General features: G+C 42.2%; 1 protein-coding gene across 2 annotated transcripts in view; it reads right to left on the reverse strand.

Moving 5' to 3' along the window:
- Window positions 1-15,071: 15,071 nt before the first annotated feature.
- Window positions 15,072-21,863, reverse strand: part of LOC137323562 (kinesin heavy chain) — a 179,663-nt gene continuing 172,871 nt past the window's right edge. For both annotated transcript variants that reach the window (XM_067987174.1, XM_067987175.1), the window contains exon 26: window positions 15,072-20,438. In XM_067987174.1, coding sequence (XP_067843275.1) covers window positions 20,434-20,438 — 5 coding nt within the window. In that variant the 3' untranslated portion in view covers window positions 15,072-20,433. The remainder of the gene's footprint in view (window positions 20,439-21,863) is intronic.

The following is a 21,863-nucleotide window of genomic DNA, read 5'->3' on the forward strand; positions in this document are numbered from 1 at the left end:
GTTGTTTTTGTGACTGGAAGCCTGTGGCCAGTGGGGTACCACAGGGATCGGTGCTGGGTCCCTTGCTGTTTGTGGTCTACATTAATGACTTGGATATGAATGTAAAAGGTATGATCAGTAAGTTCGCTGATGATACAAAAATTGGTAGGGTGGTAAATAGCGAGGAGGATAGCCTCAGTCTGCAGGACGATATAGATGGGTTGGTCAGATGGGCGGAACAGTGGCAAATGGAATTTAATCCGGAAAAGTGCGAGGTGATGCACTTTGGAGGGACTAACAAGGCAAGGGAATACACAATGAATGGGAGGACCCTAGGCAAGACAGAGGGTCAGAGGGATCTTGGTGTGCAAGTTCACAGATCCCTGAAGGCGGCGGAACAGGTAGATAAGGTGGTAAAGAAGGCATATGGGATACTTGCCTTTATTAGCCGAGGCATAGAATATAAGAGCAAGGAGGTTATGATGGAGCTGTATAAAACACTGGTTAGGCCACAGCTGGAGTACTGTGTGCAGTTCTGGTCGCCACACTACAGGAAGGATGTGATCGCTTTGGAGAGGGTGCAGAGGAGATTCACCAGGATGTTACCAGGGCTGGAGCGCTTCAGCTATGATGAGAGACTGGGAAGATTGGCTTTGTTTTCCTTGGAGCAGAGGAAGCTGAGGGGTGACATGATTGAGGTGTACAAAATTATGAGGGGCACAGATAGGATGGATACTAAGGAGCTTTTTCCCTTTGTTGAGGGTTCTATAACAAGGGGGCATAGATTCAAGGTAAAAGGCGGGAGGTTTAGAGGGGATTTGAGAAAGAACTTTTTCACCCAGAGGGTGGTTGGAGTCTGGAGCTCACTGCCTGAAAGGGTTGTGGAGGCAGGAACCCTCACAACATTCAAGAAGTGGAGATGCCGGTGATGGACTGGGGTTGACAATTGTAAACAATTTTACAACACCAAGTTATAGTCCAGCAATTTTATTTTAAATTCACAAGCTTTCGGAGGCTTCCTCCTTCGTCAGGTGAACGATGTGAAAATGAAATCCTCGAAATGAAATCGCATTTATAATTCACAGAACAATGCTTGGTGATTACAGACAGTTTTTTCAACTGCCCGTTGCCAAGGCAATCAGTGTGCAGACAGACAGGTGTTGCCTGCCAGGTCTCACAGAATATACAAATCACCAAACAAAAACAACAAACAAAAAAAAACAGAGATAGAGAGGTAGAAACATAGAAAAGACAGCAACTGACCAGTTATATTAAAAACAGATAACATTTGTTCGCTGGTGGGGTAACGGGTAGCGTGACATGAACCCAAGATCCCGGTTGAGGCCGTCCTCATGGGTGCGGAACTTGGCTATCAATTTCTGCTCGACGATTTTGCGTTGTCATGTGTCTCGAAGGCCGCCTTGGAGTACGCTTACCCGAAGGTCGGTGGATGAATGTCCATGACTGCTGAAGTGTTCCCCGACTGGGAGGGAACCCTCCTGTTTGGCGATTGTTGCGCGGTGTCTGTTCATCCGTTGTCGCAGCGTCTGCATGGTCTCGCCAATGTACCATGCTCTGGGGCATCCTTTCCTGCAACGTATGAGGTAGACAACGTTGGCCGAGTCACAGGAGTATGAACCATGCACCTGGTGGGTGGTGTCCTCTCGTGTGATGGTGGTATCTGTGTCGATGATCTGGCATGTCTTGCAGAGGTTACCGTGGCAGGGTTGTGTGGTGTCGTGGACGCTGTTCTCTTGAAAGCTAGGTAATTTGCTGCGAACGATGGTCTGTTTGAGGTTGGGTGGCTGTTTAAAGGCGAGTAGTGGAGGTGTGGGGATGGCCATAGCGAGGTGTTTGTCCTCATTGATGACATGTTGAAGGCTGCGGAGAACATGGCGTAGTTTCTCCGCTCCGGGGAAGTACTGGACGACAAAGGGTACTCTGTTGGTTGCGTCCCGTGTTAGTCTCCTGAGGAGGTCTATGCGATTTTTGCTGTGGCCCGTCGGAACTGTCGATCGATGAGTCGAGCGTCATAGCCCGTTCTTACGAGGGCGTCTTTCAGCGTCTGTAGGTGTCCATTGCGTTCCTCCTCGTCTGAGCAGACCCTGTGTATTCGCAGGGCCTGTCCATAGGGGATGGCCTCTTTGACGTGGTTAGGGTGGAAGCTGGAAAAGTGGAGCATCGTGAGGTTGTCCGTGGGCTTGCGGTAGAGTGAGGTGCTGAGGTGCCCGTCTTTGATGGAGATTCGTGTCCAAGAAAGAAACTGATTCTGAGGAGTAGTCCATGGTGAGCTTGATGGTGGGATGGAACTTGTTGATGTTATCGTGTAGTCTCTTTAGTGATTCCTTGCCGTGGGTCAACACCAACAACAGCCAATCTCCGGACGCCATCCTACAACTCATCCGCTTCATCCTGGATCACAATGTCTTCACCTTCGATAACCAGTTCTTTACCCAAACACACGGAACAGCCATGGGGACCAAATTCGCACCCCAATACGCCAACATTTTCATGCACAAGTTCGAGCAGGACTTCTTCACTGCACAAGACCTCCAACCAACACTATACACCAGATACATCGACGACATTTTCTTTCTATGGACCCACGGCAAGGAATCACTAAAGAGACTACACGATAACATCAACAAGTTCCATCCCACCATCAAGCTCACCATGGACTACTCCTCAGAATCAGTTTCTTTCTTGGACACGAATCTCCATCAAAGACGGGCACCTCAGCACCTCACTCTACCGCAAGCCCACGGACAACCTCACGATGCTCCACTTTTCCAGCTTCCACCCTAACCATGTCAAAGAGGCCATCCTCTATGGACAGGCCCTGCGAATACACAGGGTCTGCTCAGACGAGGAGGAACGCGATGGACACCGACAGACGCTGAAAGACGCCCTAGTAAGAACGGGATATGACGCTCGACTCATCGATCGACAGTTCCGACGGGCCACAGCAAAAAATCGCATAGACCTCCTCAGGAGACTAACACGGGACGCAACCAACAGAGTACCCTTTGTCGTCCAGTACTTCCCCGGAGCGGAGAAACTACGCCATGTTCTCCGCAGCCTTCAACATGTCATCAATGAGGACAAACACCTCGCTATGGCCATCCCCACACCTCCACTACTCGCCTTTAAACAGCCACCCAACCTCAAACAGACCATCGTTCGCAGCAAATTACCTAGCTTTCAAGAGAACAGCGTCCACGACACCACACAACCCTGCCACGGTAACCTCTGCAAGACATGCCAGATCATCGACACAGATACCACCATCACACGAGAGGACACCACCCACCAGGTGCATGGATCATACTCCTGTGACTCGGCCAACGTTGTCTACCTCATACGTTGCAGGAAAGGATGCCCCAGAGCATGGTACATTGGCGAGACCATGCAGACGCTGCGACAACGGATGAACGGACACCGCGCAACAATCGCCAAACAGGAGGGTTCCCTCCCAGTCGGGGAACACTTCAGCAGTCATGGGCATTCATCCACCGACCTTCGGGTAAGTGTACTCCAAGGCGGCCTTCGAGACACACGACAACGCAAAATCGTCGAGCAGAAATTGATAGCCAAGTTCCGCACCCATGAGGACGGCCTCAACCGGGATCTTGGGTTCATGTCACGCTACACGTTACCCCACCAGCGAACAAATGTTATCTGTTTTTAATATAACGGGTCAGTTGCTGTCTTTTCTATGTTTCTACCTCTCTATCTCTGTTTTTTTTTGTTTGTTGTTTTTTTTTGATGATTTGTATATTCTGTGAGACCTGGCAGGTAACACCTGTCTGTCTGCACACTGATTGCCTTGGCAACGGGCAGTTGAAAAAACTGTCCGTACTCACCAAGCATTGTTCTGTGAATTATAAATGCGATTTCATTTCGAGGATTTCATTTTCACATCGTTCACCTGACGAAGGAGGAAGCCTCCGAAAGCTTGTGAATTTAAAATAAAATTGCTGGACTATAACTTGGTGTTGTAAAATTGTTTACAACATTCAAGAAGCATTTGGATGAGCACTTGAAATGCCATAGCATACAAGGCTACGGACCAAATGCTGGAATATGGGATTAGATTCGACAGGGCTTGATGGCCGGCGCGGACATGATGGGCCGAAGGGCCTCTATCCATGCTGTATAACTCTATGACTCTATGACTCTATGATACCACAGCACAACTGGATATAAGATGCCTAAATTGACTTGCATGGAGTCTCAGAGTCTAGCTTCATAGGACTTCATTGTACTCTGGCTGACACTGCAACCAACATGGATATTGTTTTGCAACCCCTGTGCACGTTGGTTTACCCAACATGATAGCTGGGATTCAGTACACTCTGGACTCTAATTTATCCAACACTTGGGATAATTCCCACTGTCAGTGCTGCGAGCTGGATTAGCATAGATTCAGGATGACATATAGACAGGCCACACCAGTTGGGGGACTACATGTGGACTGGTCAAACTGCAGTACAGTTAGTCCAGTGGCAGTTGCAGAAGTGGGTATATTGTATAAAGTCTGTGCAGCAGGAGGAATAAGTATCCCAGAAGCTGAGGCATCAGCATACAATTCAGTGCAGTCATATGATGGATGAAAGTCGATGGATGTCTTTGCGAATGGAAATCCGTTTCCAGTGGTGTGCCACAGGGCTCAGTGTTGGGTCCCTTGCTGTTTGTGGTATATATTAATGATTTGGACTTGAATGTAGGGGGCATGATTGGCAAATTTGCAGACGACACAAAAATTGGCCGTGTAGTTGATAGTGAAGAGGATAGCTGTAGACTCCAAGAAGATATCAATGGGTTGGTGGAGTGGGCGGAAAAGTGGCAAATGGAGTTCAACCCGGATAAGTGTGAGGTAACGCACTTAGGGAGGGCAAACAGTAAAAGGAAATACGTAGTAAATGGGAATATATTGAGAGGGCTGGAGGAAGTCAGAGACCTTGGAGTGCATGTGCACAGGTCCCTGAAGATAAGGTTGTGAAGAAGGCATACGGAATTCTCTCCGTTATTAGCTGAGGTATAGAATACAAAAGCAGGGATGTAATGATGGAACTGTATAAAACGCTGGTAAGGCCACAACTGGTTCTGGTCACCACATTACAGGAAGGACGTAATTGCTCTAGAGAGAGCGCAGAGAAGATTTACAAAAATGTTGCCAGGGCTTGAAAATTGCAGCTACGAGGAGAGATTGGATAGGCTGGGGTTGTTTTCCTTGGAGCAGAGGAGGCTGAGGGGTCACCTGATTGAGGTGTACAAAATTATGAGGGGCCCAGATAGAGTAGTCAGGAAGTACCTGGTTCCCCTAGCGAAGAGTTCAAGAACTAGAGGATATAGATTTAAGCTGATTGGCGGAAGGAGGGGACATGAGGAAAAACCTTTTTACCCAGAGGGTGGTGGGTGTATGGAATTCGCTGCCTGAATTGGTGGTAGAGGCAAGGACCCTCAACTCTTTTAAAAAGTACCTGGACCTGCACCTAAAGTGCTGTAAGCTGCAGGGCTACAGACCGGATGCTGGAAGGTGGGATTAGAAAGAGCACCTGGTTGTTCTTCGAGCTGGCGCGGACACAATAGGCCGAATGGCCCCCTTCTGAGCTGTATCTTTTCTATGGTTCTATGGTTCTATATATTGCCAATACTGCAGTTGATGCATCAAAAATATAACACACTGGGATTATTACAACTTCGGATCTTGATAGTCCTGTAATGCATACCTCTTTCAATTACACATAAAATACTTTAAGGGAATAGTTGCTACATAGCTTGGGAATCAGTGCTTTCTAGTCTTGTTAAGTCTTGCTAGTCTTGCCCACAGACGAGCCCTGTAAGTGAAGAAGCATTTTTGGTTATTTTAATTACTACTGAATGAACTCAATGACTTGTCATTGATGGGATTTAACTGTAGATTTAACTTTCCTCTTAAATAATAACACTTCTTGTACTACAATGGCAGAATATATTTCATAATATTAATTAGCATCAATTTTTATTTGCATATTTGTGCCCTATTTCAAAAAGTTGAGTATGTTCTTTCAAGTTTCTACATTTTTTGACAAACATTAATGAAATATTTGAGGGGAGAGTAAGTCTCCTTAAGACTGCAGTAGTTTCACAATCAAAGTGTTACAATACCACATTAAAGAAAGCAATTATTGAAAGCTGCACCTTTACTATATTTAATGTTTGTGATTGTTATTGTGGAATGCACAAAACATTTTCAAATTAAACCAACATGGATCTCGTGTCTAGTTCTAGGAAACCATCACATGAAACAGCTTTCATTTAATCACTTCTACAAACAAGTGTAGTTGTTCCCTCCATTACAACAGTGACTGCATTTCAAAAGTACTTCATTGCATGTAAAATGCTTTGGGGCATCCTGAGGTCGTGAAAGGGACTATATAACTGCAAGTTCTTTCTTTCTTGAAAGTATTTTTAAACTATCTTTAGTTCAACTAAGATGAAAGTTATAATTAAGGAATTGCTGTCATATTTATTGTAGAGAGTTGGCAGAAAATTCATTATGATGTTCAAACAGATTTTTTTTAAAAATGGGTTCTCTGAAGCCAGAAATATGTTAATTAGTGCACCGCATTCTTTTCATTTTTGAGGAATTACAACTTTGATGAGCTTGCATGAAACTTGCATTTGGGAGTGTGAACTGTCTTGATTAAGGTTAAGTAGGTCTGAAAACTAGCCATCAAATAATTATATAAAATGTTACGCTGTCCCACATTTGAACTGTTAGTGCTGAAATCCAAAAAAGTATTTTCTCAGATTTGCTTCATCTTCTTCAGCACAATAAAAAGATTAGCTTAAAGGAAAATACTACAGATGCTGGAAATCTGAAATAAAAGCGGAAAATGCTGGAAACACTCAGAAGGTGAGTCAGCATCTGTGGAGAGGGGAAGGCAGGATTAACATTACAGGTCGCTTCGTAGTAAAATAATTTCAATGTAAAGATGTTATTACAGCTTTACTTTAAAACCGCTTTACCATGGAAATCAAAATAGATTCGGGTAGATGGGTGCCATTAAAAACCTCACTTACATTTTAAATAAGGCCTCTAAAGGTTATTTTGTCTTGAGAAGTTATATAGCCTCATATTTCTGGGTGGCACACATAGCAATGAGACAGAACACCGGTGATTCATTCCCACAGAGTGGAATAGATGTAGCTTTACCCAGATCCCAATCTGAGTAGTTGGAGGGTGCTGTGTCTCTTTGCAGAGTGAAATCAGGTGCATCAAAACCAGGGCAGGGGGAGGAGGTGTAATATCATGCTGGATGGTACCTGGCAACTCTGGCTGCTGGCTATAGAGGCTCAAAGAGTAGCCTGTGTGCACTGAACTTTGCTTGCAATCATCCAAACGTAAGTAAAATTATTAGTGTTACTGAAAAAGTGAGTGTCTTGTCAGCTGTTCAATAATATTCGAATATCCAAAACTTCAAAGACAGTTTTTAAAATTAAAGTTGGCTTTGCACCAGTTGCAATTATAGTGCAATTATAGTACAGCTTCTTTGAAGCTGAAACAGACTGACCACTGGACAGTCCTTGTGGAGACAAAGTCCCGTCTTCACACTAAGGACACCATCCAACGTGTTGTGTGGCACTATCACCATGCTAAATGGGGTAGATTCAGAACAGATCTAGCAGCTCAAAACTGGGCATCCATGAGGCACTGTGGGCCATCAGCAGCAGCAAAATTGTATTCCAGCACAATTTATTCCTCACTCTACCATTACCAACAAGATAGGGGATCAACCCTGGCTCAATGAGGAGAGTAGAAGAGCATGCCAGGAGCAGCACCAGGCGTACCGAAAAATAAGGTGCCAACCTGGTGAAGCTACAACACAGGACTACATGCATGCGAAACAGCGGAAGCAACATGCTATGGACAGAGCTAAGCGATTCCACAACCAACGGATCAGATCAAAGCTCTGCAGTCCTGCCACATCCAGTCGTGAATGGTGGTGGACAATTAAACAACTAACGGGAGGAGGAGGCTCTGTGAACATCCCCATCCTCAACGATGGCAGAGTCCAGCACGTGAGTGCAAAAGACAAGGCTGAAGCGTTTGCAACCATCTTCAGCCAAAAGTGCCGAGTGGATGATCCATCTCGGCCTCCTCCCAATATCCCCACCATCGGAGAAGCCAGTGTTCAGCCAATTTGATTCACTCCACTCAACAATGTGGAAAATTGCCCGGGTGTGTCCTTTCCACAAAAAGCAGGACAAATCCAATCCGGCCAATTACCGCCCCATCAGTCTACTCTCAATCATCAGCAAAGTGATGAAAGGTGTCGTTGACAGTGCTATCAAGCAGCACTTACTCACCAATAACCTGCTCACCGATGCTCAGTTTGGGTTCTGCCAGGACCACTCGGCTCCAGACCTCATTACAGCCTTGGTCCAACCATGGACAAAAGAGCTGAATTCCAGAGGTGAGGTGAGAGTGACCGCCCTTGACATCAAGGCAGCATTTGACCGAGTGTGGCACAAAGGAGCCCTATGAAATTGAAGTCAATGGGAATCAGTGGGAAAACTCTCCAGTGGCTGGAGTGATACCCAGCACAAAAGAAGATGGTAGTGGTTGTTGGAGGCCAATCATCTCAGCCCCAGGATATTGCTGCAGGAGGTCCTCAGGGCAGTGTCCTTGGCCCAACCATCTTCAGCTGCTTCATCAATGACCTTCCCTCCATTATAAGGTCAGAAATGGAGATGTTCGCTGATGATTGCACAGTGTTCAGTTCCATTTGCCACCTCTCAGATAATGAAGCAGTCCGTGCCCATATGCAACAAGACCTGGACAACATCCAGGCTTGGGCTGATAAGTGGCAAGTAACATTCGTGCCATACAAGTGCCAGGCAATTACCATCTCCAACAAGAGAGAGTCTAACCACCTCCCCTTGACATTCAACAGCATTACCATCACCAAATCCCCCACCATCAACATCCTGGGGGTCATCACTGACCAGAAACTTAACTGGACCAGCCACACAAATACTGTGGCTACAAGAGCAGGTCAGAGGCTGGATATTCTGTGGTGAGTGGCTTCCCTCCTGACTCCCCAAAGCCTTTCCACCATCTACAAGGCACAAGTTAGGAGTGTGATGGAATACTCTCCACGTGCCTGGATGAGTGCAGCTCCAACAACACTCAAGAAGCTTGACACCATCCAGGACAAAGCATCCCACTTGATTGGTACCCCATCCACCACCCTAAACATTCACTCCCTTCACCACTGGCGCATCGTGGCTGCAGTGTGTACCATGTATAGGATGCACTGCCGCAACTCACCAAGGCTTCTTTGACTGCACCTCCTAAACCCGCAACCTCTACCACCTAGAAGGACAAGGGCAGCAGGCACATGGGAACAACACCACCTGCACATTCCCCTCCAAATCACACACCATCCCGAATTGGAAATATATCGCCGTTCCTTCATCATCGCTGGGTCAAAATCCCTAAACTCCCAACCTAACAGCACTGTGGGAGAACCTTCACCACACGGACTGCAGCAGTTCAAGAAGGCGGCTCACCACCACCTTCTCTAGGGCAATTAGGGATGGGAAATAAATGTTGGCCTTGCCAGCAACGCCCATATCCCATGAACGAATAAAAAAAAACCTACCTCCTGTAGGCAGTCTCACTCCTAAGGCCGCATCCCAAACTAATGCTGGTTTAGTTGCGGTCACACTGTACATCTTGAGTCATTGAAACTATTTCACAGTGACCTAAAATGTAAAGGGTAACTGGCCTATTATTGGAGGCAGGAAGGAATGGAGAGCACAGCAGCTGTAACACTGTTTGCATCTATTACTAAAGGCTTCTCAACACTGTAACAACACCAACTATGTAAAAGCATATAAATATATAATTACAGCGCAGTTAATGCTTGCTGCTACATGCTTGTACATTCCAACTTTAACTAAAGTGTTATCAAAATGCCCTATTGTGGTTTTGATATAAAACTGTATTATGCCATCAGGATAATTTTACAACTCAGATTTTGTATAAACCACCAGGAAAAATTATATGCTTTATAAAAATCAATTAGAAACTCAGCAAGGGATTAAATGATATATAATTCATATTTAGAGCATCTTATGAAACCGAACACTATCGAGCATAATGAATATAGGCTCTGGTGAAGATTTTTTTTAAAAGGCATATTTCTAATCCAGTAGTTAAAAAATTTTCCCTCCAGCTTATTTTTTCAGTCTAAAATCTCAAGCATCTAGTGTGAGAATTGAAATGTTCCAGTTCAGTAAATTTCAAGTTGCATTCATTTCAGTTCTTTACTATAACATAAAACCCAAGCTACTAAAGTAAAATAATTCTATAAGAAAATAAAAAGGGATCATCACTTTACCTGTGTTCACATTGTTGTGCCTTTTGTTCCACTTTTATTCCCTCTCTGTTTAAATTTTAAATTGACTATTCCTCCTTTTTCTAATATTGCTCTATTCTAATTTTTTTTCCATTTCAATTTGTGAAATTAAATAGCTTTCACCATTTTTTAAGCACTCTGCTTCTACCATCTATTTTGGAGGTGGGAGGGGAGTAAGTTTTTTTTTATAAGGGGGTGTTTATTGGCTAAAAACCAGCTTGCCGCCTCTCTGAAGGACAACTTTGTAACATCAACATAACCAGGTCAATCTTTGACACTACAATGCTTCTCCTCAACTGATAGGGCTCCTGCCAAGCATATACTCATCAGCTGCCCCACAGATTGATAGCGTCCGGATCAATAAACTTACCTGCACCCCCTGAATTTTTAATAGAGTGGGCTTACTGCCTCACCCCAGAGTCCTCCATTATCATCGGGCCCTTCTTCTCTCCGGTCCAAGTGACCGAGATCAAATGGATAGGAGATTCAAATGCATCCCCACTGATTGAGAGTCTGTCCTGAACCAATGGAGTATCTGGGACACTCAGCTACACTAAGCCTGTTAAGTACTTTTTGAAGTTGTAATGTAGGAAACGTGGCAGCCAATTTGCGCACAGCAAGGTCCCACAAATAGTAAGGAGATAATAACTAGATAATCTGTTTTAGTGATGTTGGCTAACAGATAAATATTGACCGTGACACCGGGAAGAACTCCTTTACTCTTCTTCGAATTAGTGCCATGGGATCTTTTACATCCACCTGAGAGGGCAAACAGGGCCTTGGTTTAACGTCTCATCCATCTAACTGTGCAGCAATCCCTCGGTACTGCACTGAAGTGTCAGCTTGGATTATGTGTTCAAGTCTAATAACAAGGATGAACACCTATTCCAAGGATATTACTGGGACTATCACACATAGTACAGATAAAATAACACACCACAATACAAGATTATCAAAATCTGTAGTAGTTTTGGCTGGTTTTCTCCCCTCTGCTGAAGGCAGTGATTCCTTGGTGGGGTACAATTCCACAGGGACCAGTAGCACTCTAGTACCTCACTTTAGTGGCTATTATTGATATGTGATCCTTAGCGGTGGTTAGCAGCAGGCATTTTGACTGCTAGGGAGAAGGAGGGGGGTGGGGAGGGCATCATAGCCAAACTGACGACCCTCAGTCCACAGATGTCCTCTTCCAGTAGTGATCGCTAGATAATGATTAAACATGGGAACCGTAGTCAATTTTCTCCTCCCTAACATTAAGACCCATGAGGTACCCTTGCAGCAATCAGTTAACTCAGCACAGATCGGGAATTGAATCTAGGACCTTTCCGGTCTGTATAGTTGAATCTAGGACCTTTCTGGTCATTCAGGTGTGCAATGGCTGAGTCATTTGCAAGGCCACAATGAGGAACGATCAGCCTAGTTCCTTTTTAACAAATTATTTTTTTGTAAACTCTGTGCAAAAGTAAATTTGAAATACAAGATATCCATGTAAGTGAGAGATGAGCCAATCACTCTGTTGTGAAGGACAAAAGCAGAGTTCCCTCTCACTGAGGTGGTGCAGCAGCCAACAGGGAGCTTTTTGTGAGTATAAGGCGGCAGCTTCTCTCCACTCTTCCCCTCTCCCCCCGTTATCTGAACTCTCCCCCTTAGTAATATTTAGAACCTTTGCTGTGTCTTTCCTATTCATTGTCTAGATTGTGTTGGCCAAGTTCACCTTTATTTTAAATTGTGTACTTATTTACTTCAGTAATCTGCAACCTGCACTAGTTGCTTACCATGGTGCCCAAGTATTGGGGTGGGCTTTAATCTCAAGGAACCCAAAGGTTCAATTCCCTAGAAGTTGATTATTAATCTTCACGGTTGCAAAGAAACAATATTCTTCCCAACACTTACCACAACCTTGGTTATCAGGTTATTCAGATTGAACGGCTCTTGGGTACGCTATAAGCTACCAACCTACGTGTATGATGCTTTGTTGTCCCAATTCGCCATCAGAAATAAAAGATATTGGTTAGCAATGGGTGACCTTTGCAAAGTGAATGGTAGGAGGTAGTATGGGGCTGACAAGTGTCCTCGATTAGAACCAGTTCAATTTTTATCAATTTTGTTTTTGAGAGGGAAAAAGAGAGCTGCTAAGGGAGTTAATTTTGAATTGTAGAAAATGAATGGTGGTGAAGGCGATGGTGGTGGTGGGTAGGGAGGAGGGAAAAACATTCATTTTCAAAGTCATGAAGTCGAATCAGTGGGGTGCATATGGGCTCTTAATATTAAGCTAAAAGAGCATCATGGAAACTAAGCTTAAAAAAAAGTTACTTCCCATTTAAAATTGGCTTATGGAACAGAATGTTATCTAGCACAGTAAATGTGAACTCAGCTGAAGTATTCAATTAAAAAAGACACATTCCTGATTCAACAGGAAGCAATAAAAGGATATGGGATACGAGATTTGTCCCAAGGCAAAATTGAGAATGAAAAATATAGTCTGAGTAGATTCTGTTCATGGAACTAAAACAAAAGGGTGAAGAAAGATAGGTTGAATGCCTTTTTTCATTCCTTTTTTATATTTTTATAGCAAGAGTACATCTGATCTGCCACATGGAAGGAACAAACCCCTATTGAGTTTCCCATAACAAAGCGCAGTATAGGCTGGGTAGACTTCACTCCGCTGCACAGAAACAACGTCATTATGGTTCTGATAAAAAAAATCTGGGGATAATAAGCAATGGAAATGAACAACCAGAGATACATTAAAAGCATAATATTATACTCTTCTCAACTAGTAGATGGGCTGTCGGCAGTGATCTACCCTGCACACTCAACATGATTATTTCATCTCTCTCCAATTTTTTCTTCCCCTCAAGTTGCCAACTTATGCTGGTGTATGGTACCATGGACAATGGTGCCCATTAGTAGCTCACTCAAGCTCCCTGCGTCAATGTAAGTGAAGATTGGTAGGCTATTTGATGATTGAGTTCCTCATAGCCAAGCCCGATTCCATCCTTATTCAATGTCCACGTATGCACATTTTCCAAAAGTCACCAGATAGTGGTCAGAAACAGGGAATCCTAACTGATATTTCCCCCTCTAGCCCTGTGGCACTAAAGCCAATGTATTACCCCTAATACAATCCCAGTGGGTATCAACAAATTCTGCACAGCTTGGTCTTTGAATCTGAGCCCTTCCTGGTGTGTATAGCTCAGTTCCATTCTGGATAGTCTCTGTATTAGCAGTGCCGTTGGGAGGAACTAGTGGGTTTATGGACTCATGACATGGTTTCATTCCATTGTCACACTATTTGCACAAGTTGTTGTGAAGGAATTGTGGAACTCTTGACACACAGAGTCAGTGTGGTCGTTGTCTGGACTTAGCCTACTCTAAATCTGTATGTAGGAGAATTAATCAGTGTCTAGGGTGCTCGCAGATATTTTTTGCTGAGTGGCCAACCCACTGTAATCGTGGAGGCGATAGTGGTGGTGGGACGGGGAGGGAAAAACATTCATTTTGAAAGGTATGAAGTCAAATCAGTGGGGTGCATATGGGCTCTTAATGTTAATCTAAAAGAGCATCATGGAAACTAAGCTTAAAAAAAAAGTTACTTCCCATTTAAAATTGGCTTATGGAACAGAATGTTATCTAGAACAATAAATGTGAACTCAGCTGAAGTATTCAATTAAAAAAACACATTCCAGATTCAACAAATGTATTCATTTTATACATTGAGATATATTCTTTGACTCTTGGTATGAAATGACCTTGCATATACATTTATCTGAAAACTGAAAGGAGCCCTGGTGCACTAAGGGTTTAAAGCTTTTGAAAATGTCTTGTTAAGTGCATGCCTTCTAATGGATTCCAATCCAAGAGTCCCAAGTTTTTTTTTGGATCAAGACCGCAGTATTTCGGGAGCCAAACTTCAAGAGTTATCTCTAACTACTTCCAGTTCTGATGAAAGGTCATCGACCTGAAACGTTAACACTTTTTTTCTCCATAAATGCTGCCTGACATGCTGAGTGAATCCAGCATTTTCTGTTTTTATTTCTTGGATCTGTACCACTGGTTCTGGAATTCTATATATGCCAGAAAAACATATGTTTTCAATTTATAATCTCATTTTTCATATAATCTCAAAAATGCCAATCAAGTTTTCACTTGGTCTTCTCTTCCCAAGTCTCAAGGTACAGAATTGCTCTCCATGGCTTATTCCTTTAAAGTTCTAATATTAATCTTGTAGCTCTTGCCTGAACTCCCTCCAATAACATGCCATCTCTTTTTGAAGAACAAAAACTGGATGATGGTCTAAATGTGGTCTCTCCTGGTTGCCCACAACTTTAAAGTCACCTTTTTCTATTTATGTGCCATGCGGCTTAACATTTTCTTTGGTTTCTTTACAGCCTGTTGACACTGGGCTAGATTTCTCCAAAAAACAACCTTGCAGAATAATTATTCCAACCTTTCAGCATTAGGCTTCACTGGTTACTCAGCAGCCTCTACAATAAGTCATACGTTTTACGGTACAGAGGGAAAGCAGAGGTCGTAATAGATCAAAATGTTTAGAGTTGCATTGCTGTATTTCCAGTCCAATGTAATAGCTGCAGTCTGAGTGTTAGTCGCAAATAAAATGCACCATCTTATGAGGTATCTTCAGATTTTATAACCGTTTCAAAAAAAGAAAATTGAATCTTTGGGGTTTAAATCAACTTTATTTCAGCACTTTCATTAACCATTTCAAGTAAATTATACATCATGCAAGTCATTTCATAGCAGATTCTTACACCTTACAGGACAGCAATTTCAGTGAAATTTTTTAATCTGCCCTCAAACTTGATCATATTATTTTGTAAATACCTCACAGTATTCATTTGCTGTATGCTGACCATGAATATTCATTTTTATACCATTTGAACAAAATAATCGTATAGGTTTTTTTTTAATAAATATAGGTTGACCTAAAATGAACATATTTAAAGACTACTGTACACACAGCCAGATAAGAGAAACACTTCTGCAATACAGGTACACATCTTACAAAGTAGACACAAACTACAGAGAGCCTCACATCCCAACATCTATCAGGTCATAAGATACCTCAATACATCCCAGAGACAGACAATGGACATTGAACAATATGATTTTTTTCTTCCCCCCAACTCTTGTTAGTCATTTGGCAGGCACACAGCATTAATACGGTGTATGGATTCATTGTTCCCTAGTTACACAGACTAAATACACAGTTGGAACTAACCCTTTCAGGTTACTAGCATCCAGTGGTTTCAAAAATATAAACCAGAAAAGTAATGGAATGACAGGCGAGAACGTGTTCAAGAGTAAATTGTTACTTGGGAAGCTAATTAAGAAATAAAAGTAGGCTGAACGGTGATTTGAATACTTGGTTGTCTGGTTAAAATCTCCCACAGCAACAGCCTTGTGAAAGCCTTTGGTTCTTCACATGCTGAAAACTAGATTGACTGACTGGCTGATCAGTATCTAGTGCACAAAGGCTGACAGCAAGACAGTCACTGGAAAAATGTCGATCAGCTTATTTAATGAAGTATTTTGCATTACCATTGTTTATTCAGCAGGCTCTTTGTCTATGCAGTATAGTCATCCTACGTGAAGGGGCAGGGCAGCATTGTTGGTAATAATAAAATAAGATTACCTACCTTGTAGGGTCTTCATCATTATTAGAATTTTGACATTCCTCACACACCATATCAACAAGTCCAAACTTGATAAGATCTGTGAATCACCTTTTAAAAAAAATCTATCCTGATATCACCGGGACCATTCAGCCCATGTAGCCCTCTCCTCCTACCCTCTTTAAAGGCTGCTGCTTGATTAGATCAGTTCTTTCTGATCTACACTATACAAAAAATTACTTCTGTAAAAACTTTCTAACCATAAAACAATGATAATAAGCACAGCATGGCCTGAGGGGATAGCTAAGAGTGACGATGAGGGACACTACCATTTCAAGAATGACAAAGACCCTACAAGGTAGGTAATTTTGCATTCTTTGTCATTCAGACATCCTTCAAGAGCCATACAAAAATAGTGCCAATTTACAAACAGTGAGGCTCAATTCTAGCTGGGATGCCCCAATCCCTGCTGCCAAAACAGATGTGCGAAAGAGTGTTGGTCAAATTCAAACAATACATTTTTGGTAAATGTACAAAAGGTACTCACTTAGCTGCCTTGCAGACTCTATCAATGAAACCTGACTAAGAAAAGCCAAGGTAGTAGCTGTGGAATGAGTAGAATGGTTCTTAACCGGGCCAAAGAGGCTTTCAAAATTATGAGAAATTTTGAGAAGGTAAATACAGAAAGATTGTTTCCACCAGTTGATGAATTGGTAATAAGGTAGCATAGACTTAGGTTATCACTAGAAGAACGAAAGGAGAAGTTAGAAGATATGTTTTCCCAAAAGGTTATTAAAACATGGAATGTTTTACCGGCAGTAACTATTGAGGCAGAGACTATAATATCATTAAAAAAAACTGGATAAGCATTTGAAAAAGGAGTATATAAAAAGATATGGGAAAAGGGCACGGAAAGTGAATCAGACAGCTTCCATAAAGAGCCAATTGGGCTACTTTTGTTCTGTTATTTCTATAACTTTACATGGTAATGCCACTAAAAATGCTGCCTTCATGGTAAGAAGCTTCAAATCATACATTTGAAGAGTTTTGAACAGTGGGCCCATAGTTTATTAGGGACGACATTAAGTTAGGAAGTAAGCAAGATCTATTCAATAAACCATGAGAACCTACCAAACCTGGTGTCAACATTCATGAAAGACCATGGTGGTGGCCACATAAATTCAAATAGAGCTGGGCTTTAGACCCATGTTAGAGAGAATAGCTCTACATGTTCACCATGCTGCAAATTTTAGCCACGTTTTCCAGGAACAGATAGGAATCTCTCAATCACTTGCAGCGGTTCAAGAAGGTGGCTCACCATCACCTTCTCAAGGGCAATTAGGGATGGGCGATAAATGCTGGCCTCGCCAGTGACACCCACATCCCATAAATGAATAAAAAAATATAGAAATTGGTACTGTTCAATAACCATACCGTAGCCAAAAGCATTCTGGCTCTGAATGCAGAACTGGATCCCCCACTGAGACAGCAGCTCCCGGCTGCCCATGTAAGAATGTTGGTTCTGCTCAGTGATAGGATTAACAGCCAAGGTTGACAGGGCCAGTGCAGACTGATCAGGATGAGTTTTTGTTTGGTCTGTGTGTGCCTTCTGCAATAAATAGAGGAGCAGAAGAAAGAGTGGAAAAGCATATAGAGACTCTCAAGTTCAGGAAAACGAAAGATTGTCCCGCTTCCATACTGACACACTTCTCATCCTGCAGTGGAACAGAGAGATCTAATGACTCTCTATGGATGCAAACAGGTCAATCTCCAACCATGTACATTTGCAATATATTCCTTAACTTGTTTGAGGATAGATCTTTCATTCATATAGATGGATTGTAAGGCACCTGGGGGACTGCCTTCAAGTTTTCCACTCATGGCAAGTGAAAGGCCAAGAGAAATATATTCCTTGGTCCAGGCACCATAACACCAGCCATATCTATCCCAACACAGTAAATAGAAAAGAGTCCCCCTCTACTTGTTGATGAGCTACTAAGGTATTATCTGTTGGAAATGTGGACTGTCTTTCCCTGGATAAACATCAACTGCAATAATGCCAGCATACTGCTCAAAATTCCAATGATTAAAGTGCCATGTGGACTATATCAATGTCCATTTTGCTTGCACCCACATCTTGAAGATGAGCACCCCATGCCTGATAAATGTAAATTAAGAGAGGTGCCTGAAGGCGAACCCTAGGAGAACGTTGCTGCTCTAAATCCACCACTGGAGATCCAGTGCCAATGCCTCATACACGAGATGGAGGGGGTACAATTTGAACAATCCTCATGTCCATATTCAACAGAAAATTGATTACCACATTCTTTCACTGTTTTAGCCTTTGAATCAATAGGGACACAGATGGACCTTCTTACCTCAAAGTCCTGCAATCAGGTAAGAGCACTCCTCATAGTGGATTGGAGGAGTAATCAATCTGGTTCACCACCGCCTCTTAGTATCATTTAATACTGGTCATTTTTAGTGCTCTCCACCTCTCTGCAATGTATTTTTGTTTAGTTTGATTTATTTCACTTGATAGCTGGGTAAAAAGTCTCATTCAAAACTGTGAAGCTCAAAGCTGGTAAGGTGCAAAAAAGCTTTTCTCCAACAGGCTACAGAATACACTATTTACTGCATCTGGATCTGAATGGTAAAATGAAGACCTCACCCAGTTAAGGGTATTTTTTTTGTTCCATATATCTTAGGCATAACAGCAGCAGGGATCAAAAGGGTACAGCTGAAGTCCCCTGCTCTAATTATATAATGTCCTTATACTAAAGTCTGGGTCCCTATGCAAAGCCAGAGTACCTGGCGTTAAATTTGATATGCAATTATGAGACTGGGTCCAAGGAGCAATCCCAATGACATCAGGACAAAAAAAAAGTTAGAATTGTCCAGAACCAGCCAAGAATGGACATGTTTCTGTAATGTGTGAGAGATTTCTGAATATGAAGAATTGTATATTGTCAAAAAGGCTAGCTTTCATAGTGATGGTCTTCTGTAAGGCTAGGATATTCCATATATCTGACAACAGGTGGACTGATTAGCTGATCAGCATCTAGTTGCAGAAAGAATCCTAAACCAAACTAAAGACAGTCACTGCAATGGAGCAGGTTTGTTCATAACTCAATGTCATAGGCATCAAAAAACATCATCCAAATGGTGATTATCAACATCCCAAAATTAGACTTATGAAAACACAGGGAGGAAAAATATAAACATACAAAAATGTAATAATTACGTAAAGTGCAAACTTTAGTCAATGTGCAGTTCCCAAAGGATATCTAGGAACAATTGGTCCACCATACTACCATAATACCTTAACTGGAGGCAGTTTCTTTTTGAACACATTAACATAAAACACATATGAAGTGGGCATTTAGAAGTTTACTCTTGCCTCACAAGAAATTATGCTGTCTGTAAGACCAAATGTTCTCAGGACATCAGTATAGTCCCCACACTGAAGCTACCTGTGTTCAAATGGCATGAAACCAGCAGTTGAGTTATGGTAGATATCAATGGAAATACCCATGAGTGAACATACTTTAATTCACACAGTTCTGTTCTTTATTCAGAATGAGTCCTTCTCATTTCTTCAGTAAGGTTATTGGCAGCTGACAGACTGAGTTCTTCTTGAAGGTCTGAAGAGATTATGTAGTTGGACAAGTTCTATCTGCTTCCTGTTTTCCAGTGTTTCTTGCACAAGAATATGAACAGTTTCTTTTGCGAGTACTAAAGACGGCCATGTTTTTCTCTGACCCAAAATAAGGCCAATTTGCATTTATGTATGTCTTTCTTTAAGACCTTCAGTTTTCCACTCATTCTCAGTGATTCAGGTGAAGTGTAAAACTCAAACAATTTTAGCATAGTTAAGGGCTTGTAGTTTTTGTACTAAAAGGCATTCTACTCCTGGCTCAATTGCTGTCCAAATTGTCCACTGATGACCTACACTGACCAGGCTGCCCAATGCTGCCAAAGTTTTTTTTTTAGAAAAGTCTACAAGCACAAATTTGACCTTTTCACTCCCCTAAAATTTATAATTTAGCAGCAATGTTTGCCCACCCACAACCCAAAAATATAAAATAAAACATTTTATCATACAGAAAAATCAAACTCACAATACAAGGTAATATTCTTCCTAAGACACTGCGATACAATGTATAATTTTAGCTTAGCACAGTCCTGGAAAAGGCTGAGAATTAATTTTCACACACAAATACATTATATGATCCATGAGGCTAGGTGAAGTAGAATGAATGCAGTTCTATACATACTTATCTTGACCCAGGAAAAGCCAATGTACTATGACTACAATTCCGAAGAATGCATATGATTAGATGCAGGTTTCTTTTGAAGGGTTTATGAGTTGGTCTTGGGTCATTGATGCATGCTAGATTGAAGCCTCAATCTGGAAAACAAAGAAATTCCTATTAGTTTATTCAACATTTTATTTTGCTAGCACAGGACATGCAGTTGAGAAGGAACTGCCTTCCACACAGGCTTTGCTGTTTTTCCCCACCGATCTGAAGTGGACTTAAACATCCACCCTTTTGTTTAAAGAATTTTAACATACATTGTTCATATATAACCTAGCTCAGTTTGAGTCAGAAGGTTGTGGGTTCAACTGCCACTCTAGTGACTTGACCACATAATCTAGAATGACACTTAATGCAGTACTGAAGGACTGCTGCATTGTTAGAGGTGCCTTCCTTTGAATAAGATGTTAAACCTACTAGTCTGCCTACTCAGGTGAAGGAAAAAGATCCCACGATATGATTTGAAGAGCAGGGAGTCCTCCTGATGTCCACCAAGACAGATTACATGGAATTACATGGAATCTACAGCTCAGAAAGAGGCCATTCAGCCCAACTGGTCTATGCTGGTGTTCATACTCCATGGGAGCTTCCTGCCACTCATTACCTCTTCCCACCTTGCTCTCATAATCCCTCTATTCCATTCACCCTCATCAAGCCTCCCCTAAAATGAATCAATACTATCTGTTTAACGGCATTAAGTTCCACCACTCTCTGTGTAAAGGATGTCCTAAATTCTTTATTCGATCTGTTAGTGCCTATGTCCCCTTGTTCTGCACTCACCCACAAATGGAAACAGTTTCTCCATGTCCAGCCTATCAAACCCCATCATAATTTTACAGACCTCTATCAGGCCTCCTCTTAGTCTTTTTCTCCAGAAAAAAGAGCCCCAGCCTGCTAAATCTTTCCTGATAGTTGCATCCTCAATTCAGGTAACATCAGTATTTTGTTTTCCTTTTTTATGGCCTTATCGACATGTGTTGCTACTTTTTGTGATTTGTGTGTCTGTATTCTCAGATCTCTTTGCTTCTCTACACTATTTAGTTTCCGACCTTCCAAGGACTAAGTGGCCTCCATTTGCTATATTGAATTGGGCTATATTGAATTTCAATTGTTATTTATGTAGCCACTCTGCAAGCCTGTTTATGTCTTCCTGTATTTTGCTGCATTAGGGTTATATTATTAGCTATACCCCCCAATTTTATCTCTGGTTATTTATTAATTTGCTGTTTGTGAGCAAATTGGTTGCTGCAATTGCTTGCATAACAGATGTTGCATTTCAAAAGAGATGTCTGTAAACATAATAAGGCACCTTAAAACAGCAAGTTCTTTTTTCTTTCACAATCAAAATCCTGGAACAGATACAATTGGCCGGATTTTGCTCTAAAAATAACGGTGAGCCTAACGGTGCTCACGGTTATTTCAGTGCAAATGGTAGAGGAACTTCCGGTGACCGCACATGTGCAGTTAAATGTGGAAATCCAGATGTTCCTCCATCAGATGCCCTGCTCTTCCAGAAG

This window comes from Heptranchias perlo, chromosome 7 (assembly GCF_035084215.1).
Source record: "Heptranchias perlo isolate sHepPer1 chromosome 7, sHepPer1.hap1, whole genome shotgun sequence".
Lineage (NCBI taxonomy): Eukaryota > Metazoa > Chordata > Chondrichthyes > Hexanchiformes > Hexanchidae > Heptranchias > Heptranchias perlo.